Source organism: Rhineura floridana, chromosome 10 (genome assembly GCF_030035675.1).
Source record: "Rhineura floridana isolate rRhiFlo1 chromosome 10, rRhiFlo1.hap2, whole genome shotgun sequence".
Classification (NCBI taxonomy): Eukaryota; Metazoa; Chordata; class Lepidosauria; order Squamata; family Rhineuridae; genus Rhineura; species Rhineura floridana.
Genome location: NC_084489.1, coordinates 91,512,372 through 91,533,089, shown reverse-complemented (window position 1 = coordinate 91,533,089; position 20,718 = coordinate 91,512,372). Strand labels below are relative to the sequence as shown.

Below are 20,718 nucleotides of genomic sequence, written 5' to 3'. Positions count from 1 at the left end.
TGCAGTTTAAATTAGTAGTAGAACAACCGTTGTGTCTAGAAATGCAACTACATGACTGATGATGGCTTATATTTCTGAAGATACTTTGAGAGTAGCTCAAGCAGCTGCACCTTGTACTGCAGCAACTGCTGCCATATTTTGCCCTTTTTCTCTGCACCTCAAGATCACCTTCAGAGCTTTGGTTAAATGTGGATGTCCCAAAAATAATTGGTTGTATTCACAGAATCATAGACTAGTGGAATTGGAAGGGGGCCATAAGGCCGTGGAGTCCAACTCCCAGTTAATACAGGAATCCAAATTAAGGCATGCCTGACAGGTGCCTGTCCAGCTGCCTCTTGAATCTCTTCAGTGCTGGAGAGCCCACCACCTCCCTAGGTCATTGGTTCCATTGTCGTACCGCTCAAACAGTTAGGAAGTTTTTCCTGATGTTCAGCTGAAATCATTGCATAACCCAATATATTTTTGGCTAAGTGTTTTTACCCTTATTGGTTCTGTGGATAGGTGTGTTTTGTTTCTTTTTACGTGTCTAATTTATTGTCTATTTAACTTGTGTATTAATTTATAGAGCAGCCTTTCTTTGCCCTTTCTTTTTTTTTCAATAATTTTTATTCAGATTTTCATAAAACATACAAGACGAAATCATAAAACATTCAAAGACAAAAAACAAAATCAAAAATAGTTAAACAAAAAAAAAAAAAAGAAAAAAAAAAGAAAAATAAAAAATAAAGAGTAAAATATTGACTTCCCATTTGTCAAAGATCAAATCAGTTATAAGTCTATAATATATAACAATCCTGTCTCTTAAGTCATATTATAAAATCACTTTCCTCCAGTAGTTATCTTACTTAATCATCAAATCTCATAAACATTACTTTATTCTTTCCACAAAAAGTCAAAGAGAGGTTTCAATTCTTTAAGAAATATATCTATCAATTTTTTTTTTCCAGATAAGCATATCGATTAATCCATCTCATTACTAATTATGATAATCTTATTGTCATAACCATAGTCAAAATAAACATTTCAATTAATCCATCACATCAGAATCTGTTAGATTCAGTAATTTCAGTAGCCATTGTTCTATTATCCCTATTAGTTCCATTTTCCATCTTCCATCTTCAGTAGTCTTGTTAAGTCCAGTAATTTCAGTATCCAATCTTCCATTATCAGTATTCCATAATAATCTTGCTGTCAAAGCCATAGTCATATAGTAAGAGTCTGATGGGAATTACCTCTATCCCAAATATTTTCTTGCCATCCATTCTGAATAGGTTGCTGAAATACTGCTGTAAAATCATATCTCTGTTCTTTTTTTCAAAATACACTGGGTCATCTCTTGAAAGTTTTTCCATTGTCACATGGCTGCAGTTAATTCCATAGATTTTCTCTATATTGGGCTCCATCACATCATTCCAATCCAGAAGATTATCCATGCCATTGATAACTTTATCTCTAGAATCTTCATTAATTTCTTCAGAGATAACATTGAGTTCCAAACAATAGATTTTATTTCTAAAGTCCATAGACTCCAAATCTTGTTCCTGTTCCACGTTTGTTCCAATCTCCGGGATCTCCTCTCTCACAGGGACCCCTGTTCCAGTCTCCAGGGTCTCCTCTCTCACAGGGACCCCTGTTCCAGTCTCCAGGGTCTCCTCTCTCACAAGGACCCCTAAGTCTTTAATCTCCTGTGTCTCCAAACAATAGATTTTGTTTCTAAAGTCCATAGACTCCAAATCTTTTTCCTGTTCCACGTTTGTTCCAATCTCCGGGGTCTCCTCTCTCACAGGGACCCCTTCCAGGGTCACCTCTCTCACAGGGACCCCTATATCTTTAATCTCCTGCTTCATTTTACTCAATTCAATTTTCAGCTCCTTACAACCCTGTCGCAGGTTTTGTTTCGTTATCTCAATCTCATCCATTATTTTCTGAAACATAGTTATTTCCAGATTCTCAGCCACTTTCTTAATTGCCATTTTAAAAGAAAAATATAGGAAAACCACTTCTTATTTCAGCAACAATTGGGTTAATACTCCAAACTTGGTGACATCACAGTATAAACAGAGCAGACAGCCTTATCTCTCCATGCTTAAGTAAACAAAATGCAGTTCCCAGGATCGAAACAATTAATGGCGGTCGTCAGGAAACAGATTCGTCAAAATAAAATAGACCAAAAAGAGAGTAGTCTCAGACAATATAATATTCTTCAAAATAAAAATCTGGAATAGAAATCCCTCTTCTGTGTATATCTTTAGAATGCAAATCCAGGACAGCTTTTTGCAACAAAAACAGAGATAAGCTATTAATTAGTGAGTAGCAGAGAGAAGTTATGGCTCCCCAGTGAGATGTCAAAAACCGATCAATCTGGCAAATCTCTTTTAAACAGCAACAATTTAAGTCAAGTAAAAGAAAAATATAGAAAGAAGGGTGCTTGCCTGTTAGTGCGTTCTCTCTTAGAAGATAAGATGAACGTTCGCTTTATCAGATAGAGCTTGTTGTTGAAAATCCGTCCCACCTTCGTCGGCTGGACCTCGTCCCATAAATTAATGAGATCTGGTCGTCCCAACAAAAATAGGCTTTGAGGTTAATCTCTTCGTTTCTCCCTACCCGGGAGAAGTTTAATCAGTCAAAAAAAAAAAAAATCTGACTGATATATCTGAATAAGCTTCTTTTGAGGCAGGAGCCCGTCTCAAAAGCAGGCACAGGCTAAGTCACCCTTCCCGGAAGTGCCCTTTCTTTGCCCTTTCTAAAGATTTCTCACATTGATTTTTAAGTCCTCATGATACTTTAGACTCAAGTCCTGAACTTCTCCCTCTGAAGACTCCTGGCACTTGTATAGAAGCACACACACCCTTCCATCCCACTCCAAGTGTTTTTGTGAGTCATTTTGCAAATTCAGAAGCGGAGGGGCCCTTCATGACAGTCACAACCACACTCCCTCATAGCCACACCACTTCTAAGATTATACAGCTTTCTAAAATTATAGAATAACCTGGCCAGGCTTGAAGACTGCTTTCTGCTTCTCTGTCACTGTCACCATCTGACGGTCCTTTCTCACTGTCAGAGATATTGCTTGAATTACTGAATTCAGTATCTACACATTTATCTCCTGCTGCTACCAAACTGCTTGATGGTGTAGATGGGATGCTGTCATCAGGATTCACTGTCTCTTCTTCTGTAGTTGCAGAATTCTCATTCTCCAGAACTTGTCTTGGCCGTTTGAAGTAGGAAATAACAAAGGCTTGCTTGCAGTTGACACTCATTGAGAGTCTCCTCAGTGGCCAACACACTCCCCTTTCATGCTGATTGGCACATAGGGCATTGGCAATATAGGGGTCCTGCTGCCAAAAAAGTAAGGGGTCCAAGACCCCCTGAGACCCCGGACGACTACACCCTGGTCATTTTCCCTATGACGTCGGACGCCAGCTTCTCTTCCATTCCCCCTCTGAGGATGCATCAAATGGTCATTGTCATGTGTGTCTGCAACCGGATGTGTGATTTACCCTTGAAGCCTGCTTACAGAAGATGCTCTACCCACCCCCCTTGATAAGCCCCAGCTGCCTGGCTCCAGCACTTCTCAGGTTGTGTGTGCCTCAGCCTGTTACCTCCCAGGAGCACCACCACTGCCTCCCCCCGCAGCTCTGCCTGCCTGCCTGGCCCAGATGTGGATCAGCAGCTGTGCCTGGAATGGGACCTTTTGACCTTTGCGGCTTTGCCCTCCTCCTGCTGGCTTTAGCTTCTTGCAGAGTCCTCCTTGGTCCTGCCTTACTAACAAGGAGCATCAATTGAAAGTTTGGTGGGGTTTGTGGGGAGTAATTCTAGGGAGGGTAGGGGCTGCCCAGCACAGGGAGGTCAGACTAAGGGAGTCCTCCTGGTCTTGGGCTCTGTAGAGTTAGGCTGAAACAACGGAAGGCTAGCACTAGGGCTGCTCTGCACCCTTGCTTAGGTGTGCTTGACTCTGGAGCAGGAAGGGTGCCCAGAGTCCTGCCTGCCCATGGCTGATATGTGGGCCCCTTTTGTCTCCCAGTTGTCTCTTGCTGATTAAGCAGGCCTTTAGCGTAGTGGCTCCGACCCTGTGGAATTCCCTCCCCTTAAACGTGAAACGAGAGCCAGTGTGGCATAGTGGTTAAGGTGTTACAACCTGAGAAACCAGGGTTCGAATCCCCACACAGCCATGAAGTTCACTGGGTGACCTTGGGCCAGTCACTGCCTCTCAGCCTCATGAAAACCCTATTCAGAGGGTCACCATAAGTCAGAATCGACTTGAAAGTACTGCTTTCAAGTCAATTCCGACTTATGGCGACACTATGACTAGGGTTTTCATGAGGCTGAGAGGCAGTGACTGGCCCAAGGTCACCCAGTGAACTTCATGGCTGTGTGGGGATTCGAACCCTGGTCTCCCAGGTCGTAGTCCAGCACCTTAACCACTACACCAGTGGTTCCCAACCTTTATGAGCACGGGACCCCCTTTATAAGCTGGAAAAAAATTGTGGCTGCCAGGAAGGAAGTGGGAAAGCAGCCTTTCTTTTCAGGCTTCTTTTTGCTTCACAAAAAGCCCTCTCCTCTTATTTTAAGCAAGGGCGTTGCCAGTAGCGGCAGTGCAAGGAGACAGGAATCAGTGATAGTAATCCCCTCTTCTTCCTGGTAGCTCCACCCTCAGCCTCCTTTGGCATCTGCCATGTATTTTATAGGCAGATGCCTGCCCTTAGTGCGCCTGAAAGACGCTCTGGCTCTTCAGCAAAAGGCCTCCCCTCTCGTTTGGAGCAAGGGGGAGGTGTCATCTGCAGTGGCAGTGGAAAGCAGACAGTGTCGAGGGAGTGAAGACTTTTTTTAAAAAATTAATAAATAATTCATTTCTTTACTGTTCATGGCCCCCTCTGGATTACTTTGCGGCCCCCCTGGGGTCCCGGCCCCCAGGTTGGGAACCACTGCACTACACCACACTGGCTCTCTTGAAGGCAGTACATTTACATATTAAACAGGTGCCATCTCTGTTGTCTTTGGCGCCTATGGAAGACCTTCCTCTGTCAACAAGCCTTTTAAGTAGAGACCTTATCCCAGTCTGTGTCGGTGCTGGAATTGCTTAAGATTTTTTAAAGCTTTTTTTAAAAGGTGTTTTTAAAGATGTTTTGTTTTGATGTATTTTAAAGTCTCTTTTTATGATGTTTTAGAGTGTTCTTAGTGCTTTTGTTTGCCGCCCTGGAAGGGTGGGATATAAATCCAATAAATAAATGAAGCCAAGAACTCCCCTCACTGCCCCCCCCCAGCGTTCTCCCCCCCCCCCCCCGTGCTCTTCCTGCCCTTGGCTGCTCCCTTTCTTTAAAGGCTCCCTCCAGCCTCTGACCTCTTGGCATCTTTCTGCAGGATTGGTACAACAAGACTCCTCTGGGCAAGAGGAAGGCGAAGGCTGAAGAGGACAAGCTCAAGGCAGCCGAGGCAAAAGAAAAGAAGAGGAAGAATAAATAGGGAGGGAGAGAGGGAGGGGGGCAAACCCTTTTTGGCTGCGTCATAAATGCAGTCTTGTGTGTAAGGACTGACAGTGACACTGTGTGTGTGTGTGTGTGTGTGTGTGTATGCCACACCTAATGCAGCCCTTAGGAAGCACGTGCAAGGGGAATGGAGACAAGGCCCTCATGCATTGGGTGCTGTATGAGGCCTGAACAGACAGACACAAGTGTGAATATCCCTCTGAATTGGCCGGGACGAGAGACTCAAATGTTGGCTGGTTTCTGAGGCGGGGGAGGCAGCAAATGGGTGTTTGGTGCATGCTGCTTAATAGTCTGAAGGAGTTATGTCCCCACCCCACCCCCATACACTCGTTATTGACCCACTTATGATGTTGAGCCAGGCCTACATACCCCAATGGGTCCTGAGACCCATAGTAGTGTCAATTCAAGGGGTTTTGGGAGTCCTAGGGAGGACAGAAGCTGCTCTACGCAGGGAGGTAAGATTTGGTGAGTCTTCTTGGCCTTAGGGATCTCCAGAGTTGGGGCTGAAATAATTACAGATTATTATTGGCTCAGCAATATTACAGGCAAGAAGGATCTTGTAATTGTTGTTGATCACAAACTGAACATGAGCCAACAGTGTGGCAAATGCTATTTTAGCCTATTTTAGGCTGCATTAACAAGTATAGTTTCCAAATTGCATGAAGTTTTGGTTCCCCTCTTCGGCACTGGTTAGGCCTCATCTTGAGTACTGCATCCAGTTCTGGACACCACACTTAAAGAAGGATGCAGACAAACTGGAACAGGTTCAGAGGAGGGCAACGAGGATGATCGGGGGACTGGAAACAAAGCCCTTGGTATGAACCTTGCTGGTTCATACTACTATTATTATTATCCAATTTATTAGTCGCCCATCTGGCTCGTTGGGCAGCCACTCTGGGCGATGTACAAGATAAAAACAGTACATTAAGCATTAAAAATTAAAACAACAATAGAAGCCTAACCCATCCTAAAAGCTTTCCTGAAGAGCCAGGTCTTCAAAGTCCGACGGAAGGTCATCTCAGAAGGGGCATGACAGAGATCATTTGGGAGAGAGTTCCACAGGGTGGGGGCCACTATTGAAAAAGCCCTCTCTCTAGTCCTCACCAGTCTCGCTGTTTTTACCGGTGGGATCGAGAGAAGGTCTTCTGAGGCTGATCTTGTTGAGCGGCATCCCTGACGATGCTGGAGGCGCTCCTTCAGATAGACTGGGCCAAAACCGTATAGGGTTTTAAAGGTCAAAACCAACACCTTGAATTGGGTTCAGTAAACAACCGGTAACCAGTGCAACTCCTTCAAAACAGGAGTGATGTGATCTTGCTGGCGGCTGCCCTTAATCAGACGAGCCGCCACATTCTGTACCAGTTGCAGCTTCCGGACTGTTTTCAAGGGTAACCCCACGTAGAGCGCATTACAGTAGTCTAGGGGAGAGGTGACCAAGCCATGTACCACCGGTGGGAGCAGATGGTTGGGAAGGTAGGGGCGCAGCCTCCGTATCAGATGGAGTTGACTGAAAGAACTGGGCATGTTTAGTCTTGAGAAGGGAAGAGGCTGGTTGTGGGCTCTCCACCCCCGTGGGAAGGCACTCTGCATATGTTTGCAAGCACTCATTAACTCATGGTCCAGGCTGAGCATGGCACAAAATGGGCTCCAAATGCTGCAATATATTTTGGGAGCTGATGATAACCAAACCAGTGGCAGACAGGCTGTGGCTGCCAAATGGGCTATTCATAAGGGCTGAGTCAGGCCTGTGGCTTGCAAAAACCCAGCTCACGAAAGGGCACGCAGCAGCACTGGGAACCAGCAAGGGGACACTGCTTAAGGCAGCCAGCCCCTTAGAGGGAGCCCATGTCAAGATCCCCCTTCCCTTCCTCCTCTTCCTCCAGGGCTTCCAGGTGGTGTTCCTTGAGGCTGGAGGAGGGGCAGGGGCAGCGATGGAAGCTCCAGGGTGCCCAGATGCCAATCTCCTGCCAAGACCCAGCAACCTCTCGGAGCTGGAGGGCCCACAAAGAGCCACTGTTGGAGTGCAAGGACATGGTTGTGCAGAATGCCCTGTACTCAGGAGACCTGGCTGAGGTGCAACGGCATTTCTCCAAGCGAGCCAAGGTCAACTTGGTCATCCAAGCCAAAAGCCATGATCTGCGCTGGACCAGCCAGAAGTGGGGTAAGGAAAGGGGTGGGGTGAGAGGAAGGAGGCTTGGAGTGGGGAGTTCTGTTAATTGGGCTGCTCAATTGTCAAGTGTAGGCTGAAGGAGCAAGAGTTGCAGTGCTGTTTGGGGGGCAAACACCACCCCCAAGAAATGTCCTCCACAAAGCCTTGGTGTGGCCCACAAGAAATTACACAATGTGAGCTGACAGGAAAAGAGAAAAGTTTATAGCAGAGTAAAATGGATTATTATCAGGCCAGGGTTGGACATTGCTGGAAGCTGCGAAGGATGGACCCCATTGCAGCAGCACCTCTGAAGAGGGGCAAGTCAGGAGAAGCAGCTTAGGAGACCCTTTTTTTAAAAATTAATCTTTGGCTTCTTAAAAATGCACACAAACACATGATTAAGCATGACAATGCAAAGTGGGAAATAACGTTTCACTGACATAGAATTTTGGAAATCTCCTGAGTGCTGACAAATACTGTGATATTGTCACTTTAAAGGTAACTCGCTGCAAGGAGGGGGGTTGAAAAAGCTTCCTGTCCCCCCTGCCCACTGTCGCATATGAAGGTTGTGTTTGGCTGCCTATGTCTGCACACATACTTGCAGAAAGGCTGCAACACGTGTGTGTGTGAGCGTTTAGTTTGTGGGGGGAATAAGGGAGGACATGATGGAAATGTGTAAGATTATGTTGAGAAAATGGAGGGATTTTTTTCTCCCTCATAATACTGGGATCCAAAGGACCTGAATGATGGGAGATTCAGGACAGACCAAAGGAAAGGCTGCTTCATGCAGCAGGTCATAGTCAAACTATGGAGTTGGTTTGCAAATTCAGATTGTGACAATGTTAAAAGGGGGTTAGACAAGGTCATGGGAGATAATCATGCTCCCATTGCTACTAGTCAGGATGGCTGCGGATTACCTTCAGGACCAGAGGCAGGATACCGCTGGGTACCAGTTGCTAAGGATCACCAGCCAGGAGAGTGCTGGTGTTGCACTCATGTTCTACTTGCTTGCTTCCCAGAGAGAAACAAGGATGCTGGAGCACGGGGCCCTTGGGACTCACCCCACCGCAGGGCAGGGCTTTCCTTTATGTTCTCAGCAGACTGGCTGGACCTCTTGGGGAGTGCTGCTGGAGCGGCCCAAGTTGGGGGTCAGTGCTCTGTGGGGAGATGTTGCATGGTGGTAAAGGGGCTTATCCACACGGGAGCATTACTTTGTACTAAAGACGCTGTTACCTCCATTTTCTATTTGCACCGTCCACAGTAAGGGCTCAGTGCCACCTGCAAACACGGTGTTTTATATTCACACTGAGGGGAAGGATCAATCATGCAGTTTCCTAATGACCACACCCTCTAATTTAACATTTCCACTCCCTCTGGTTACCTGGCAACTGAGCAGGCTCAGTTTGTTCTACCAGTAGGGTTCAATTAAAAAACAACAACCCAGAAGTGCAATTATTTGTATTTTCACTGGTATGATACAGCTGAAATACAAATCTTTGTTTGAGCAGTGTTATGCTTTTGTACACAAGTTAGGGGGGGAAAGAAAATAAAGGAACTGTTTGCAGCAACATAAGTATGGGAGAGAGCAGCCATTAAGTTGCTCTTCAGCCCACAGGAATTGAAAGAAGGGTGGAGGAGGGAGTGGGTGTGGAAAAGGAAACGACTGACACACCTAAAAGCAGCGGAGCAAAGCGTCTACAAGACATAGAGAAACAGAGTGGAGACTTTTTTCCTTCCCTTTTTGGATTATCACAGGATTGGGTTAGTATGGATTACAGGGCGGAAACTGTGATAACTTTTGTTTGCCAGTAATGTCATGTGAATCATGTGAATTAAAAGGGGATGTGAGTAGCACCAAACACACACTAAACCACAGTGTAGATGAGCCCCAAGTCAAAACTTGCTTCAGTGTGACAGAAGTGACTTACCTCATTTTCCCCCAAGATCCCACATTCCCTTAATCCATTGTCGGGGGGGGGATCACAGTATGTTGGGGGTGTACTTTCTAGCCCAATGAGATTTCCAGTGAATGGTGGGGTGATATTTTGACCCCAGATAACATTTGTGTCTGTGGCATCAGTAGAACTGTACTTGGCAACACCCCCAACACCCAGAGCCAGAAACGTGCAGTAAACATTTGGGCCTTGCCCTACCTATTGAGTAAACAATAGTTTCTTTTAAAGGATTTTTATTTTCATTTACAAACAACAAACGCTATCTTTTAAAGTAAAAATGTTATGAAAATATTGTAAGCTGTCTAGAAAAACTTCATTACAATTGAGAACTAATGTTAATGTTTTTGTGGGGTTTTTTCCTAACCCCATTAAGAAACCTGCAAAAAAAACACCAAACAGCTGTCCTTAGTTATAGAAATGTCCCCAAACATCATTTGGTTTGTGCCATCCTGATGACACTCCACACACATTTAATTTCCACCATGCGGTAGACGCTGCTACGGAACTCCCCACAGTTGTTGCACCATATGCTGGCTTTCTTACCCTCTATCCTACTACAATGGTAGGAGCATCCACTTGTTCCAGATGGTTGGGAGTGGAGGTAGAGTTTGGGCTGAATAACCAACAGTAGATGCCGCTGCCTGGCTGGTTGGGTTTTGAGCAGGTATACCTTCCATCCTTCACTCTATCTCTGGGCCAATTAGGACTTTCTCTAGAGTTGCCAGCTGTAGGCACCTTTGAGATGTACACTTCCAGTCCGGATAGCTGTGCACCAATAGCACAGAGATACCAATGGCCACCACAACAATCATATTGGAGACAAGCACTATGGGCAATCTGTTGACTTTTTGCTTGCACGTATAGTATCTGCATAGATGGTCCAGAGTATCGACCTCACCTTTTGCTGTGTTATGATGTCTGATGACTGGTTTATGCCAGATACTACCATGTCACGAGGCATGATTGACAGTAGAAGCACTGATTTCCCTTCTGCGGGAGATCATACGATACAAGTGTATGTTCACCTCAAAGCAAAAGATTGAAGAGTGAACTTGCCTTTGGAGATATGGCAGCAATTCTATCGGTATATAGGGTTTATTCCTCCTAATGACGCCAACATAAGCAAGATATTTCTGAAGCAAATGATCAGCCATCTTAATGCTGGTGAGGAAGTTGTTCCCAACCACATTCCTACCACAGTTCTACCAGCTTGGTGAGAACATTATAACCAAGGTGGGCTTCCTGTGTCTCTTGTGGCTGCTTGCCTGTCATGCGTTAGTAGAGAATGTAACTAAGATGCAGCAGAGTTAAGCTACGTGTGCTGGGTGATTTGCCTGAAAGGAGCAGGCTTTTATCCTGCATTCAAATAACTGAGAATTTAGACTGCGTAAAACAAGAAGAGCTACTTTATCTATAAACATACCTAGTTGACAAGAAAGGCATCGGTAGTTAGAGCTAGTTAGTGGGAGGCACAATGGCCAGGCTTGGTCATTCCCCGGTGAAGAGGAGAGGACCCTCTCTCAGCTGGATGGAGGAGGAAGGAGCGTGTGGAGGAGAGGGCAGCTCCCTCCCTGAGTGTCAGTCTACACCAAAAGGAGCACAGGTAAGGATGGGTGGCCTAGCCAGCTGGAGTACTCCCCCCCCTTCCCCAAATGGGAGTTGCTCTTGGCAAAATCCCAAGGTTGCCAAGGTGGATGTCCTCTTCAAAGGCAGCATGTCAAAGTACACCCCCCAACCCATGAGGGATGCCTTTAATCAGCTGTGGATGGATGCAGATTAGTTACTTCCCTTGCCAGCTTCTCCCAGAAAATGAGGTTGGAGGTGGGGGAATTCCCTGGCTAAATAAAGGGTTTTTTTTCCTTTGAATGCCTTAACGGGGGTGGGAGGTGTTGTTCATAACACTTCCCTGGAATTTATAATTCCCAGCAATTTGTAAAATACAACTTGCTTTGCTTGTAGAAGCCATGGTTTTCTCCCAACAGCCAAAGCTCCTCAGTGCAAAAGGGAGTGCTTGGAAATGTAACTCCTAGTTTGCTTACTCTTTTGTCATGTGACTGCAAGCTTGTTTGCTTTTGCAAAGGTTAGAGGGAAAACGTGACTCCAGTGGAAAGAAGGATAGGGTGTTTTTAGGATGGTAACATTGGCTAGGGTAGTAAATGCACCCCAGTGGCAAAATTCATTGCATTTCTGTGACTTTTTATGATTTTTCTTTGTTTCTAGAAGGAAAACAGCAAATGGTACCTGGCTGAAATTTGGGGAAGGTGTATGGGTGACAATTTGTGACAATGCCCTAGACAGACTGCCCTGTAGGTCTACTTATGTGTATGAAGAGTGTACCAGGTACATTTTTGTCCCACAGAATTAGATGAAGGCACCCAATAAACGCGCCTTTTCCCTCTCCAAGCTGCATTCACACAGGTTGCCACCCCCAGCCTCCCAGACACTCCCTCCCTGCTCCCTGCTGCTTATTTGCTCCTGTCTGCAGTTTCTGGGCCCCTTTCTTTGTAAAGAGAGACAGTGTGGGGTAGTGGTTAAGGTGCTGGACTACGACCTGGGAGATCAGAGTTCGAATCCCCACACAGCCATGAAGCTCACTGGGTGACCGTGGGCCAGTCACTGCCTCTCAGCCTCAGAGGAAGGCAATGGTAAACCACCTGTGAATACCGCTTACCAAGAAAAAAGTACTCATAGGGTCGCCATAAGTCGGGATCTTGAAGGCAGTCCATTTTTTCCTTTGTAAAAGGTTGTACTGGCTTTATTGCCTTTCCCCTCAGAATAGGTCACTGCAGGCCCAGGTATGTTGTGGGAGGGCCCACAGGGCAGAGCTGGTAGGCCTGAGGTCAAGCCTCGCCTGGGCTCAGCCGCAGCACATCTCCCTGAGGGCGTCCGTGTCCAGATCGCCTACTCTCCTCCTCCCCTCCAAGTTTTCGCCCGGTGCTTTCCCTTTAAGCCTTCCCTGCTGGTGGGTCACAAGGCAGCAAGAGCCCCAGAATAGCACGGGCTGCGAGTCGACACCCGGATGGGCGGCCCCACCAGCCCAGGCTCTGCCCGTCGCGGCCCTGAGCGCAGACCATGGAGCCCATAGCGACGCGCAAAGCACAGGGCCCGGCGCAGGCCTTCTGGCGAGCTCTCTTGTCTGGCGACGGATGCGCCATCCTGTGCCTCTTGGGCGACCCCGAGAGCGGTGTGGGCCCCAACTCTGTCTTCGACACCAGCGACCTCGACGAGTGGAAGAGCTACCGCTCCAACGTCCGCTGGTTGAGTGCGCAGAGGGAAAGGGGGGGCGAGGGAGGGGCAGCTGGGCGAGGAGCGGAGGGCGCCGGTGCCGGGTCTCCAGCTCCCAAGGGGGAACCTGCCGCCGCGTGGGTGGGAGGAGGACTGCCCCCGCCGGGTAGTTCGGAGCTTGAGGGCTGTATTGAACTCTTCTCACATTTGCAGGCGGGCCCGCATTTGAGGCCTCGAGGCTGCTTTGAGCATGCGACCTTGTGCCTGAGCATGTGCAGAGCGCCGCTGCCTCGCCGGGCCCCGCGGCGCACTCGGGCTCTGCTTGCCCTGCCTGACCGGCCTCTGGCCTTCTCTCTCCCCCGCCCAGGGATCTGGTCTCTGACCTACGAGCAGGAGCTCACCACTCCGCTGCACATCACCGCCAGCCGCGGCTACCTGGACTGCTTGCGCCACCTCTTGCTCCGCGGGGCGGACGTGGACCTGGCGCCGGGCGGGCAGACAGCCTTGCACGAGGCGTGCGCCGCCGCCACGACCGACTGCGCGCGGCTCCTGCTCTCTTTCGGCGCTGACCCGCAAGCCGCCTCGGAAGGCGGATTCCAGCCGCTGCACCTGTGCCGGAGCCGCGCCTCCCTCGAGTGAGTGGCAGCAGACCCCGGCGGCCCGACGGGCGTCTCTGCCCCCTCCCTCGAAGAAGTGCCCCCGCTTGGCTCTCTGGAAGTGCGTGCCGGGGGCAGGCTATTATCCTTCAGCCAAAGGGCGATAAGGACGGCAACTGCCTATCCAGGCCCCGTGATGTCGAAGAGCGGCCATCTCAGGCCAGGCTTCAGGCCGGCACTCCGGGAACAACAGACCCGGCGGAGGGAGGCAGGCAGGGAGGGCGCCTCCTCGACCCAGAGGGTGAAAATGCCTGCGGAGTTAGCTGCCTGAGGGGCAGCAGCAGCAGCAAACGTCTGAAGGGCCGGGGGAACCACAGCTGGCAAGGTCACTTTGGCCCCGGCGGCGGAGAAGCCCCCAAGGCCTCTCATGGGGGTTAATGTAGTAATTGATTTGAGAATCTACTCCCGTTAAGACACCGACCTCAGCCGCCACCGCGCTGTAATGGGAGAGCCCGTGGAAGCCCACCTCGCCCCTGAACTAGCCCGGACAGAAGGGGCCGTTGTCCTCCTCGGCGACGCGGCTTGCGCTAGAAAGCGGTTCAGGAGGGCGACGAAGTGTGAGGAGCGCGCAGGGCCGCCTTTTGAGGAAGAAAGTAAATGGGGTGGGGGGAGAACGGCAGGTAATTGTGCTTGGGCTGAAGGGCAAAGCGATAAACCCTCGCGCCCCCCATAAATCTCAGAACTGTCCCCAACAGGTGCAAGCACCCTAGCAGTGCCCTAGACTCACGGGGGGACTAGGGGACCTGCCCCCCTAAAATTTTCTTGCCCTTCTAATTTTTTTACGAAAAATATCAATTTACTACAGAAAAAAATCATCCCCCTACTGTTTTTGCCCCCCCCCCGAACTTTTAAGCTGGCTACTGGCCTGGCAGCGGGCACAGAGAGCCCCCAGCCGATGGAGGGCCAGTTTCTCACAGTGACAGGTGCTGCGAAATTCAGCCTTTCTCTAAGAGAACCTCCGCCACAGGTCGAGGCTTTGCGAGGGATCCTGCCCTGCGCCAGGAAAACAAAGAGCGTTTAGATTGAATTTTACACCTCTTTCTCGTGAGCCGCCCTGAGAACTTTTCTAGGGCAATCTATAAATAAGCAAACCAAACCTTCATGGCGAGTTTTGGGCTCCTGCTGGGAGGAGGGGCGGGATATAAATTAAATGAAGTTTGAAGGAGGCTCAGCCCCCGCTGGTAGCACACCAGGGTCGGGGGGGGCAACGGGGGTCGCGGTGGGTTGAGCTCGGAGCAGAACAAGAGAGGCGCCAGGTGAAGGCAGGGAGGGCACCGCGGTGGTGGGACGGTGGTGCCTGCTCCACGTCTGGGCACTCCCCGCTGACCGCTCTGCTTTGCTTTGCTCCCCTCCCCCCAGGTGCGCTCAGCTCCTGCTGCGCCACGGCGCAAACGTGAACGGCGCGTCGAAGGAGGAGGGGGACACGCCGCTGCACGTGGCGGCCCGGCTGGGCCTAGCAGAGCACGTCCGGGTCTTCCTGCGCCACGGAGCCAACCTGGAGGCTCAGAACGCCGAGGGGCAAACCCCGCTGAACGCCGCCTGCGCCCAGCCGCACCCACCCCGAGCCATAGGCAACTACTACGACGTATGCCGGGAGCTGGTGGACGCGGGCGCTCGAGTGGACGCCGCCGACGTGGACCGCCAGCGGCCGCTGCACCAGGCCTGCAAGACCGCCAACTCCCGCGTGGTGGCGCTGCTCCTCGCCCGGGGCGCCAGCGTCAACATCATGAGCTACAGCGGCAACACGGCCTTGCACAACATCCTCCAGGCGGCCGCCTACAAGCTGGAGCACCGGCCGGAGGTGGTGGTGCGGGACCTGCTCAACCACGGCGCCGTTCGCGTCTGGCCGGGAGCCCTGCTCAAGGTGCGCGGCGGGCGGCGCCCTCGGGGGAAAGCTCAACGCGGGCCCCCAGTCGGGGACGCTCGGGCTACGGCTGGGAGTCCCGACCGAGCCTCGCAGTTCAGCGGGGGTGGGGGACGCCGCGATGGCAACGACAAGCCCCTCGGCGAAATCCGCCAGCCGGCTTGGCGATGCGCCTCGTCTCGCCTTATTGCCTGGCGCCTGCGCAGTGTGCTCCATGGGGGGCTTTCTTGTTCCAGCCCAGGAACAGGTTCTGGGGCGTCGAGGCCCGCGTCAGGTGGCCCCCGCATCTGGCTCTTGCTAGGGCTAAGACCCCGCACGGCAGGTGCATAAAGCAAGCAGAAGACGCAACGTCATCCTTCAGTGAAAACAGCCCCTTAAAACAGTTTAATGGCCAGCAACAGACGCAGAACCGTCACAAAAACGAAAAGAGCTTCAGTCACCTTCCGGGCAGCAGCGGTGAAGCTCGCACTCGAGGGCGTCTGCAGGACTGCCTGGGACTCTCTTCTGCCTGGCTGGCCTCACTCCAGGTTGTGAGCCCGAGGTCCCCCTTCCACGTGCCTGCACCCAAGCGCACTGGGGATTGTGGGCCGAGGGACAGGGGCAGCTCTTTGCCTGTGGCACAGTCCTTGGAGCGCGCAGTGCCTGATCCCTGCTGCCTCCGCATGCAAAGGGTTAATGATCAGTCTTAATTCCCAGGGTTGGCAGATCGCTCTCCTCTTTGGGAAAATGTAGGAAAATTAATAATTAACACTAATTAATCTCCTATTAGCACCAGATGATGAGGCTAGAGGTGCTCCATGCAGCCAGCTTGGGCACTGCTTGTCCAGTACCAGAGAGGCAAAGCCCAGGGGTTGAACCTTTGGGGCAGAAGGCTAAGGCCCTGTGCCTGGGGGGGAACCACCCAGAAAGTGGCAAAGGGGTCCCAGTCAGCACCTGGCCAAGATGCTATGGCCCATTGGGTCATCACAGCAGTCTTATGTTTAAAAAGCATTGGGAGGGGCAAACATGTGCATGGTTACTGATGCTCATTTCATCACCTGCACTTTCCTACAGGAAAAGGGCACTTATTTCCAACCCATACACTGCCATGTGCATCTGATGGCACTATATAAATAACGTGATGATAATAATAATAACCCCAACGCTGCTTCGCATCGGTGCAGCAAAAACAGGTTGCATTTTATTTCTGTAGCCGATGATGCTACAATATGTGACTTTAAAATGCAATGCTGGACTTGCTCAAGAGCATCTCCCCCCCCAATTTGGCAGTACATCTATGCCAGGAATGTAGAGCACAGGGAGAGGAAGGAGGAAAATAAATGTGACTTGCCTGCTTTGCCACTGAAGAGGCGCCTAAAGAGCCGGCTGCAGTGCCGTCAAGTCCAGGGTCCCAGATCACCCAGCTGTGTCAGCAGGCCCCAGGCCAGGCCGGCCCTCATCAAGGCCATGCTGCGCAGGCCTAGGCGAAGTCAGGGGAATGGTGGCCACTGCTGGATGGGAGAAGTCAGGCAGAGGACAGGAGAGGCGGTGCTGGAGAAGCCGGCCTAGCCAAGGAAACTGCCTTGAGCCAAGTCAGGCCATTGGCCCCTCTAGCCCAGCTTCACCTACACTGAGTGGCAGCTGCTCTCCCCAGTTGCAGGCAGGGGTTCTTTCCTGGTGTGGGTTATTAGCAGAGAATTTAAGACGCAGTGGATGCAATCTACGTGTGCTGTGTGTGTGACTTGCTTGAAAGGAGCAGGCTTTTATCCTGCATTCAAATAACTGAGAATTTAGACTATGTAAAACAAGAGCGGCTACTTTATCTATAGACATACCTAGTTGACAAGAAAGGCATCGTTAGTTAGAGCTAGTTAGTGGGAGGCACAATGGCCAGGCTTGGTCATTCCCCGGTGAAGAGGAGAGGACCCTCTCTCAGCTGGATGGTGGAAGGAGCACTTGGAGGAGAGGGCAGCTCCCTCCCTGAGTGTCAGTCTACACCAGAAGGAGCACAGGTAAGGATGGGCGGCCTAGCCAGCTGGAGGACCCCCTCCCACCTCTTAGGCGTGCAAAGGGAGTCCAATGGGCGCTGCTCTTCCCACACTTGCAGCATGTCAGAGGGTGGAGTTGGGCTGAGCTCTGATGGAAGCCTCTCCTCTTGCCTCCCTCTCTTCCATTGCAGGTGCTGCGCCACTGCTATGCTTCCCCCCGCACCATTGAGGCCCTGGTCAACTGTTACAAGCACGTGCCTGTCACAGAAGAGTGGGCCGAGGCAGTCCCTGCTGAGCTGACCCAGGCAAGATCCAGGACCCTGCGGGGGGGGGGGGACAGCACCCAAGTGGCTCCAGAACCCTCCTCACGTCAAACACAGCAAGGCTTGCTGCACCCTCTTCTGCCCCTTTGGGGCACTGGTGCAGCGGATGGCCCTTTGCAAAGGGGCGTAGTAGAGCAGGGCTGGCGGTTCACAAGCTGGCAAGGCCAAAGCCTCTTTTGCTCCTACTTTATTTATTTATTTTATTTATATCCCGCCCTTCCTCCTAGCAGGAGCGCAGTGCGCAAAAGCAATAAAAACACTTTAAAACATCATAAAAACAGACTTTAAAATATATTAAAACAAGACATCTTTAAAAACATTTTCTTAAAAGCTAAGACATTTTTTTTTAATTAAAAAACATTTTTAAAACGTTTAAAAACATAAAAAAGCAGTTCCAACACAGACTGGGATGACGTCTCTACTTAGGCTTGTTGAAAGAGGAAGGTCTTCAGTAGGAGCCAAAATGATAACAGAGATGGCTCCTGCCTGATAGTTAAGGGGAAGGAGTTCCACAGGGTAGGTGCCACCACACTAAAGGTCCACTTACTATGTTGTGTGGAACAGACCTCCTGATAAGATGGTATCTGCAGGAGGCCCTCACCTGCAGAGCGCAGTGATCGACTGGGTATAGAAGGGGTAAGATGGTCTTCCATGTATCCTGGTCCCGAGCTGTATAGGGCTTTGGTCACCAAAACCAGAACCTTGAACTTGGCCAGGTAGCAAATGGGCAGCCAGTTCAATTCTTCCAGCAGCAGGGTGACTTCCCACATGCATGCCTCCAACCGTTATAAACACTGAAAGGGGGACAAGCAAAAGAGAGGGTGGACTCTAGGGGCTGAGGGGAGGCCCCTTCCCATGCACACCTCCACTTTCCCAGCAGTCTAAGGGCCTCCTCTCTTCACTCCTTGCAGCAACACCAGCGGTTCTTCCAGTCGCTCTTCTCCCTGGGCCAGAGCCCCCGTGCCCTCCAACATCTGGCCCGTTGCACCCTCCGGAACTACCTTGAAGGCCGCCTGATCCAGGTCCTGCCTGGGCTGCACTTGCCGCCGGCCCTGCACGATTTTCTGCTGCTCCGCTTTGAAGATGTGATGTATTAGGGGAGGCTGTGTGTTTGTGTGTGTGACCGACCTGGTTCAAGGCTCCCGTGAAGTGTTGGGCAGCAGAGTGGAGGTGTTGGGGGCACTTCTGTCAGGAAAGGGGTGGCTCTGGCAAGTGAGCCCTGCACCGCTCCCTTCGCAGCAGCTCCTCATGCCCGCCTGTCCTCCTGCACAATGAGACCCTTGTTACTTGCGCCCCTGCCCTGCTTAGCAAGGGAGTAACAGCCCTGAGGAAGCCACAGCTGTATCGGAACTCCCCACCACCAAGGCAGATGTGTTCTAGGGTTACTCCCTCCCCCCGTCTCTCTCCTCCCAGCCTCAGACTGGGAGCCCCTCACCCCCATTGCAGCCTCCAAACTGACCTCTTCTTGGGTGGCTCAGCAGTGTATGTTAACCACCAGCCCCAGTGCCCAGAGTGATAGTGGGGCCATGTCTCAGCTGCAGGGTGGAGGGCGCCTTGAAGTAGGTCGCAAACAAGGGCTGTGCCAGGCAGACCTGCCCTTTGCAGGGGGGCTGTGGCCTGAGGGGGCCCCACCAGGTGTGTAGCTAATTTTTTCCACAAAAATACAATTAAATTTATTACAGAAAAAGTCTCCCTCTACTTTTTTTGGTCCCCCTGAACTTTTTATGTGGCTACAGCCTGAGCACCGCAACAGAGCCAAGGCGGGAAGGGCCAGGAGACACCAGGGCTTGGCTGGCAAGTCTCTTGCCTGGAGGCGGGTCCCGGCAGCTGCCACACTGTGCTGGAATGGGGTAAAGGAAAGCGGCTCTTCTTGGGAACCGCAGAGTTGTGGTGAGGCGAGTGCCTGTTTCAAATCTCCCGGGAGGGGGGAGGGGGCTGGGCAGAATTCAAGAGACAGTGGATATGACCTCCTTGGACGTTCTGAAGACTTTTGAGAAGGTACCACACCAAAGACTCCTGAGTAAGCTTAGCCGTCATGGGGAGTCCTCCAAGGATCGGTATTGGGACCTGTGCTTTTTTAACTTGTTCATAAACTATCTGGAGTTGAGGGTCAGCAGTGAAGTGACCAAGTTTGCTGATGATACGAAATTGTTGAGGGTTGTTGAAACAAAAAGGGATTGTGAAGAGCTCCTAAAGGACCTCTCCGAACTGAGTGAATGGGTGGTAGAATGGCATATAATCATAGAACGGTAGAGTTGGAAGGGGCCTATGAGGCCATCGAGTCCAACCCCCTCCTCAATGCATGAATCCAAGTAAAAGCATCCCTGACAGGTGGCTATTCAGCTGCCTCTTGAACGCCTGCAGTGTTGGAGAGCCCACCACCTCCCTAGGTCATTGGTTCCATTGTTTTTCCTGATGTTCAGTCGAAATCTGGCTTTCTGTATCTTGACCCCGTTATTCTGTGTCCTGCACTTGGGGTGATCGAGAAGAGATCCTGGCCGTCGTCTGTGTGGCAACCTTTCAAGTTCTCAAAGTGGACTTGAAGGCTAAACAGTCCTAATTCTTTCATTAAGCACTCTTTGAGTACGATCAGTGGCGTCACTAGGGTTGGTGTCACCTGGTGCAGTAACTCCTTGGTGAGCCCCCAAATGTCCTGCTGAGTGCACGCACACGCACACAAGGCCAGCCACCCATGCCCCTGGGAGGGTGCGTGCCGGAGGGGCACCCAGCCAGAGAAGCAGGCCTGGGAATACCGGTGCGCCTCCTTCGCCCCGCCAATGCTGCTCCTGGTCTCACCCGCCCGCCTGCCTGCCTCCGAGGAGTTGGCTGCTCTAATGCGGACCCGGAGTGCTTCTCAGCTCCTTTGCCGGGCAACAGCGTGAGCACCCTGCCCCGCGATGGGACTGCTCTGGGTGTCACCCCCCTCATGGTGTCCCCTGGGTGTGGTCCGCACTCCCCACACCCCGCTAGTGATGCCACTGCGTACGATTCTGTAGCCAACTGTGGATCCACCTGATAGTTGTTCCATCCAGCCCACATTCAGTGTACTTATCAGAATATCATGGTGCATTTTGGGAAACACTTTTCTGAAGT

General features: G+C 50.7%; 2 protein-coding genes across 14 annotated transcripts in view; both read left to right on the top strand.

The window, feature by feature from the left end:
* IQCA1L (IQ motif containing with AAA domain 1 like) overlaps positions 1-14,918 on the top strand; it is a 38,933-nt gene extending 24,015 nt beyond the window's left edge. For 10 of the 13 annotated variants that reach the window (XM_061587025.1, XM_061587021.1, XM_061587023.1 and 7 more), the window contains 3 exons: positions 5,362-5,433; positions 7,370-7,647; positions 14,831-14,918. In XM_061587025.1, the coding sequence (XP_061443009.1) occupies positions 5,362-5,433; positions 7,370-7,558 (261 nt within the window). In that variant the 3' untranslated portion in view covers positions 7,559-7,647; positions 14,831-14,918. Of the gene's footprint in view, positions 1-5,361; positions 7,319-7,369; positions 7,648-8,654; positions 9,924-14,830 lie in introns of those variants that run through there. The other 3 variants (XM_061587019.1, XM_061587022.1, XM_061587029.1) reach the window with 3 other exon arrangements.
* ASB10 (ankyrin repeat and SOCS box containing 10) lies at positions 10,024-19,312 on the top strand. Its single transcript, XM_061587032.1, has 5 exons — positions 10,024-12,852; positions 13,183-13,450; positions 14,831-15,335; positions 17,494-17,607; positions 18,537-19,312. Exons 1-5 carry the CDS (start codon positions 12,663-12,665, stop codon positions 18,720-18,722), a joined length of 1,263 nt encoding a protein of 420 aa, XP_061443016.1. The 5' UTR covers positions 10,024-12,662; the 3' UTR covers positions 18,723-19,312.
* The last annotated feature ends 1,406 nt before the right edge of the window (positions 19,313-20,718 follow it).

Bases quoted from the DNA above. Each gene is read 5' to 3' on its own strand.
- ASB10 (XM_061587032.1), top strand. From the start codon at position 12,663: ATGGAGCCCATAGCGACGCGCAAAGCACAGGGCCCGGCGCAGGCCTTC. The intron at 12,853-13,182 runs GTGCGCAGAGGG...TCCCCCGCCCAG, and splicing joins CTCCAACGTCCGCTGGTTGA to GGATCTGGTCTCTGACCTAC. The intron at 13,451-14,830 runs GTGAGTGGCAGC...CCCTCCCCCCAG, and splicing joins CGGAGCCGCGCCTCCCTCGA to GTGCGCTCAGCTCCTGCTGC.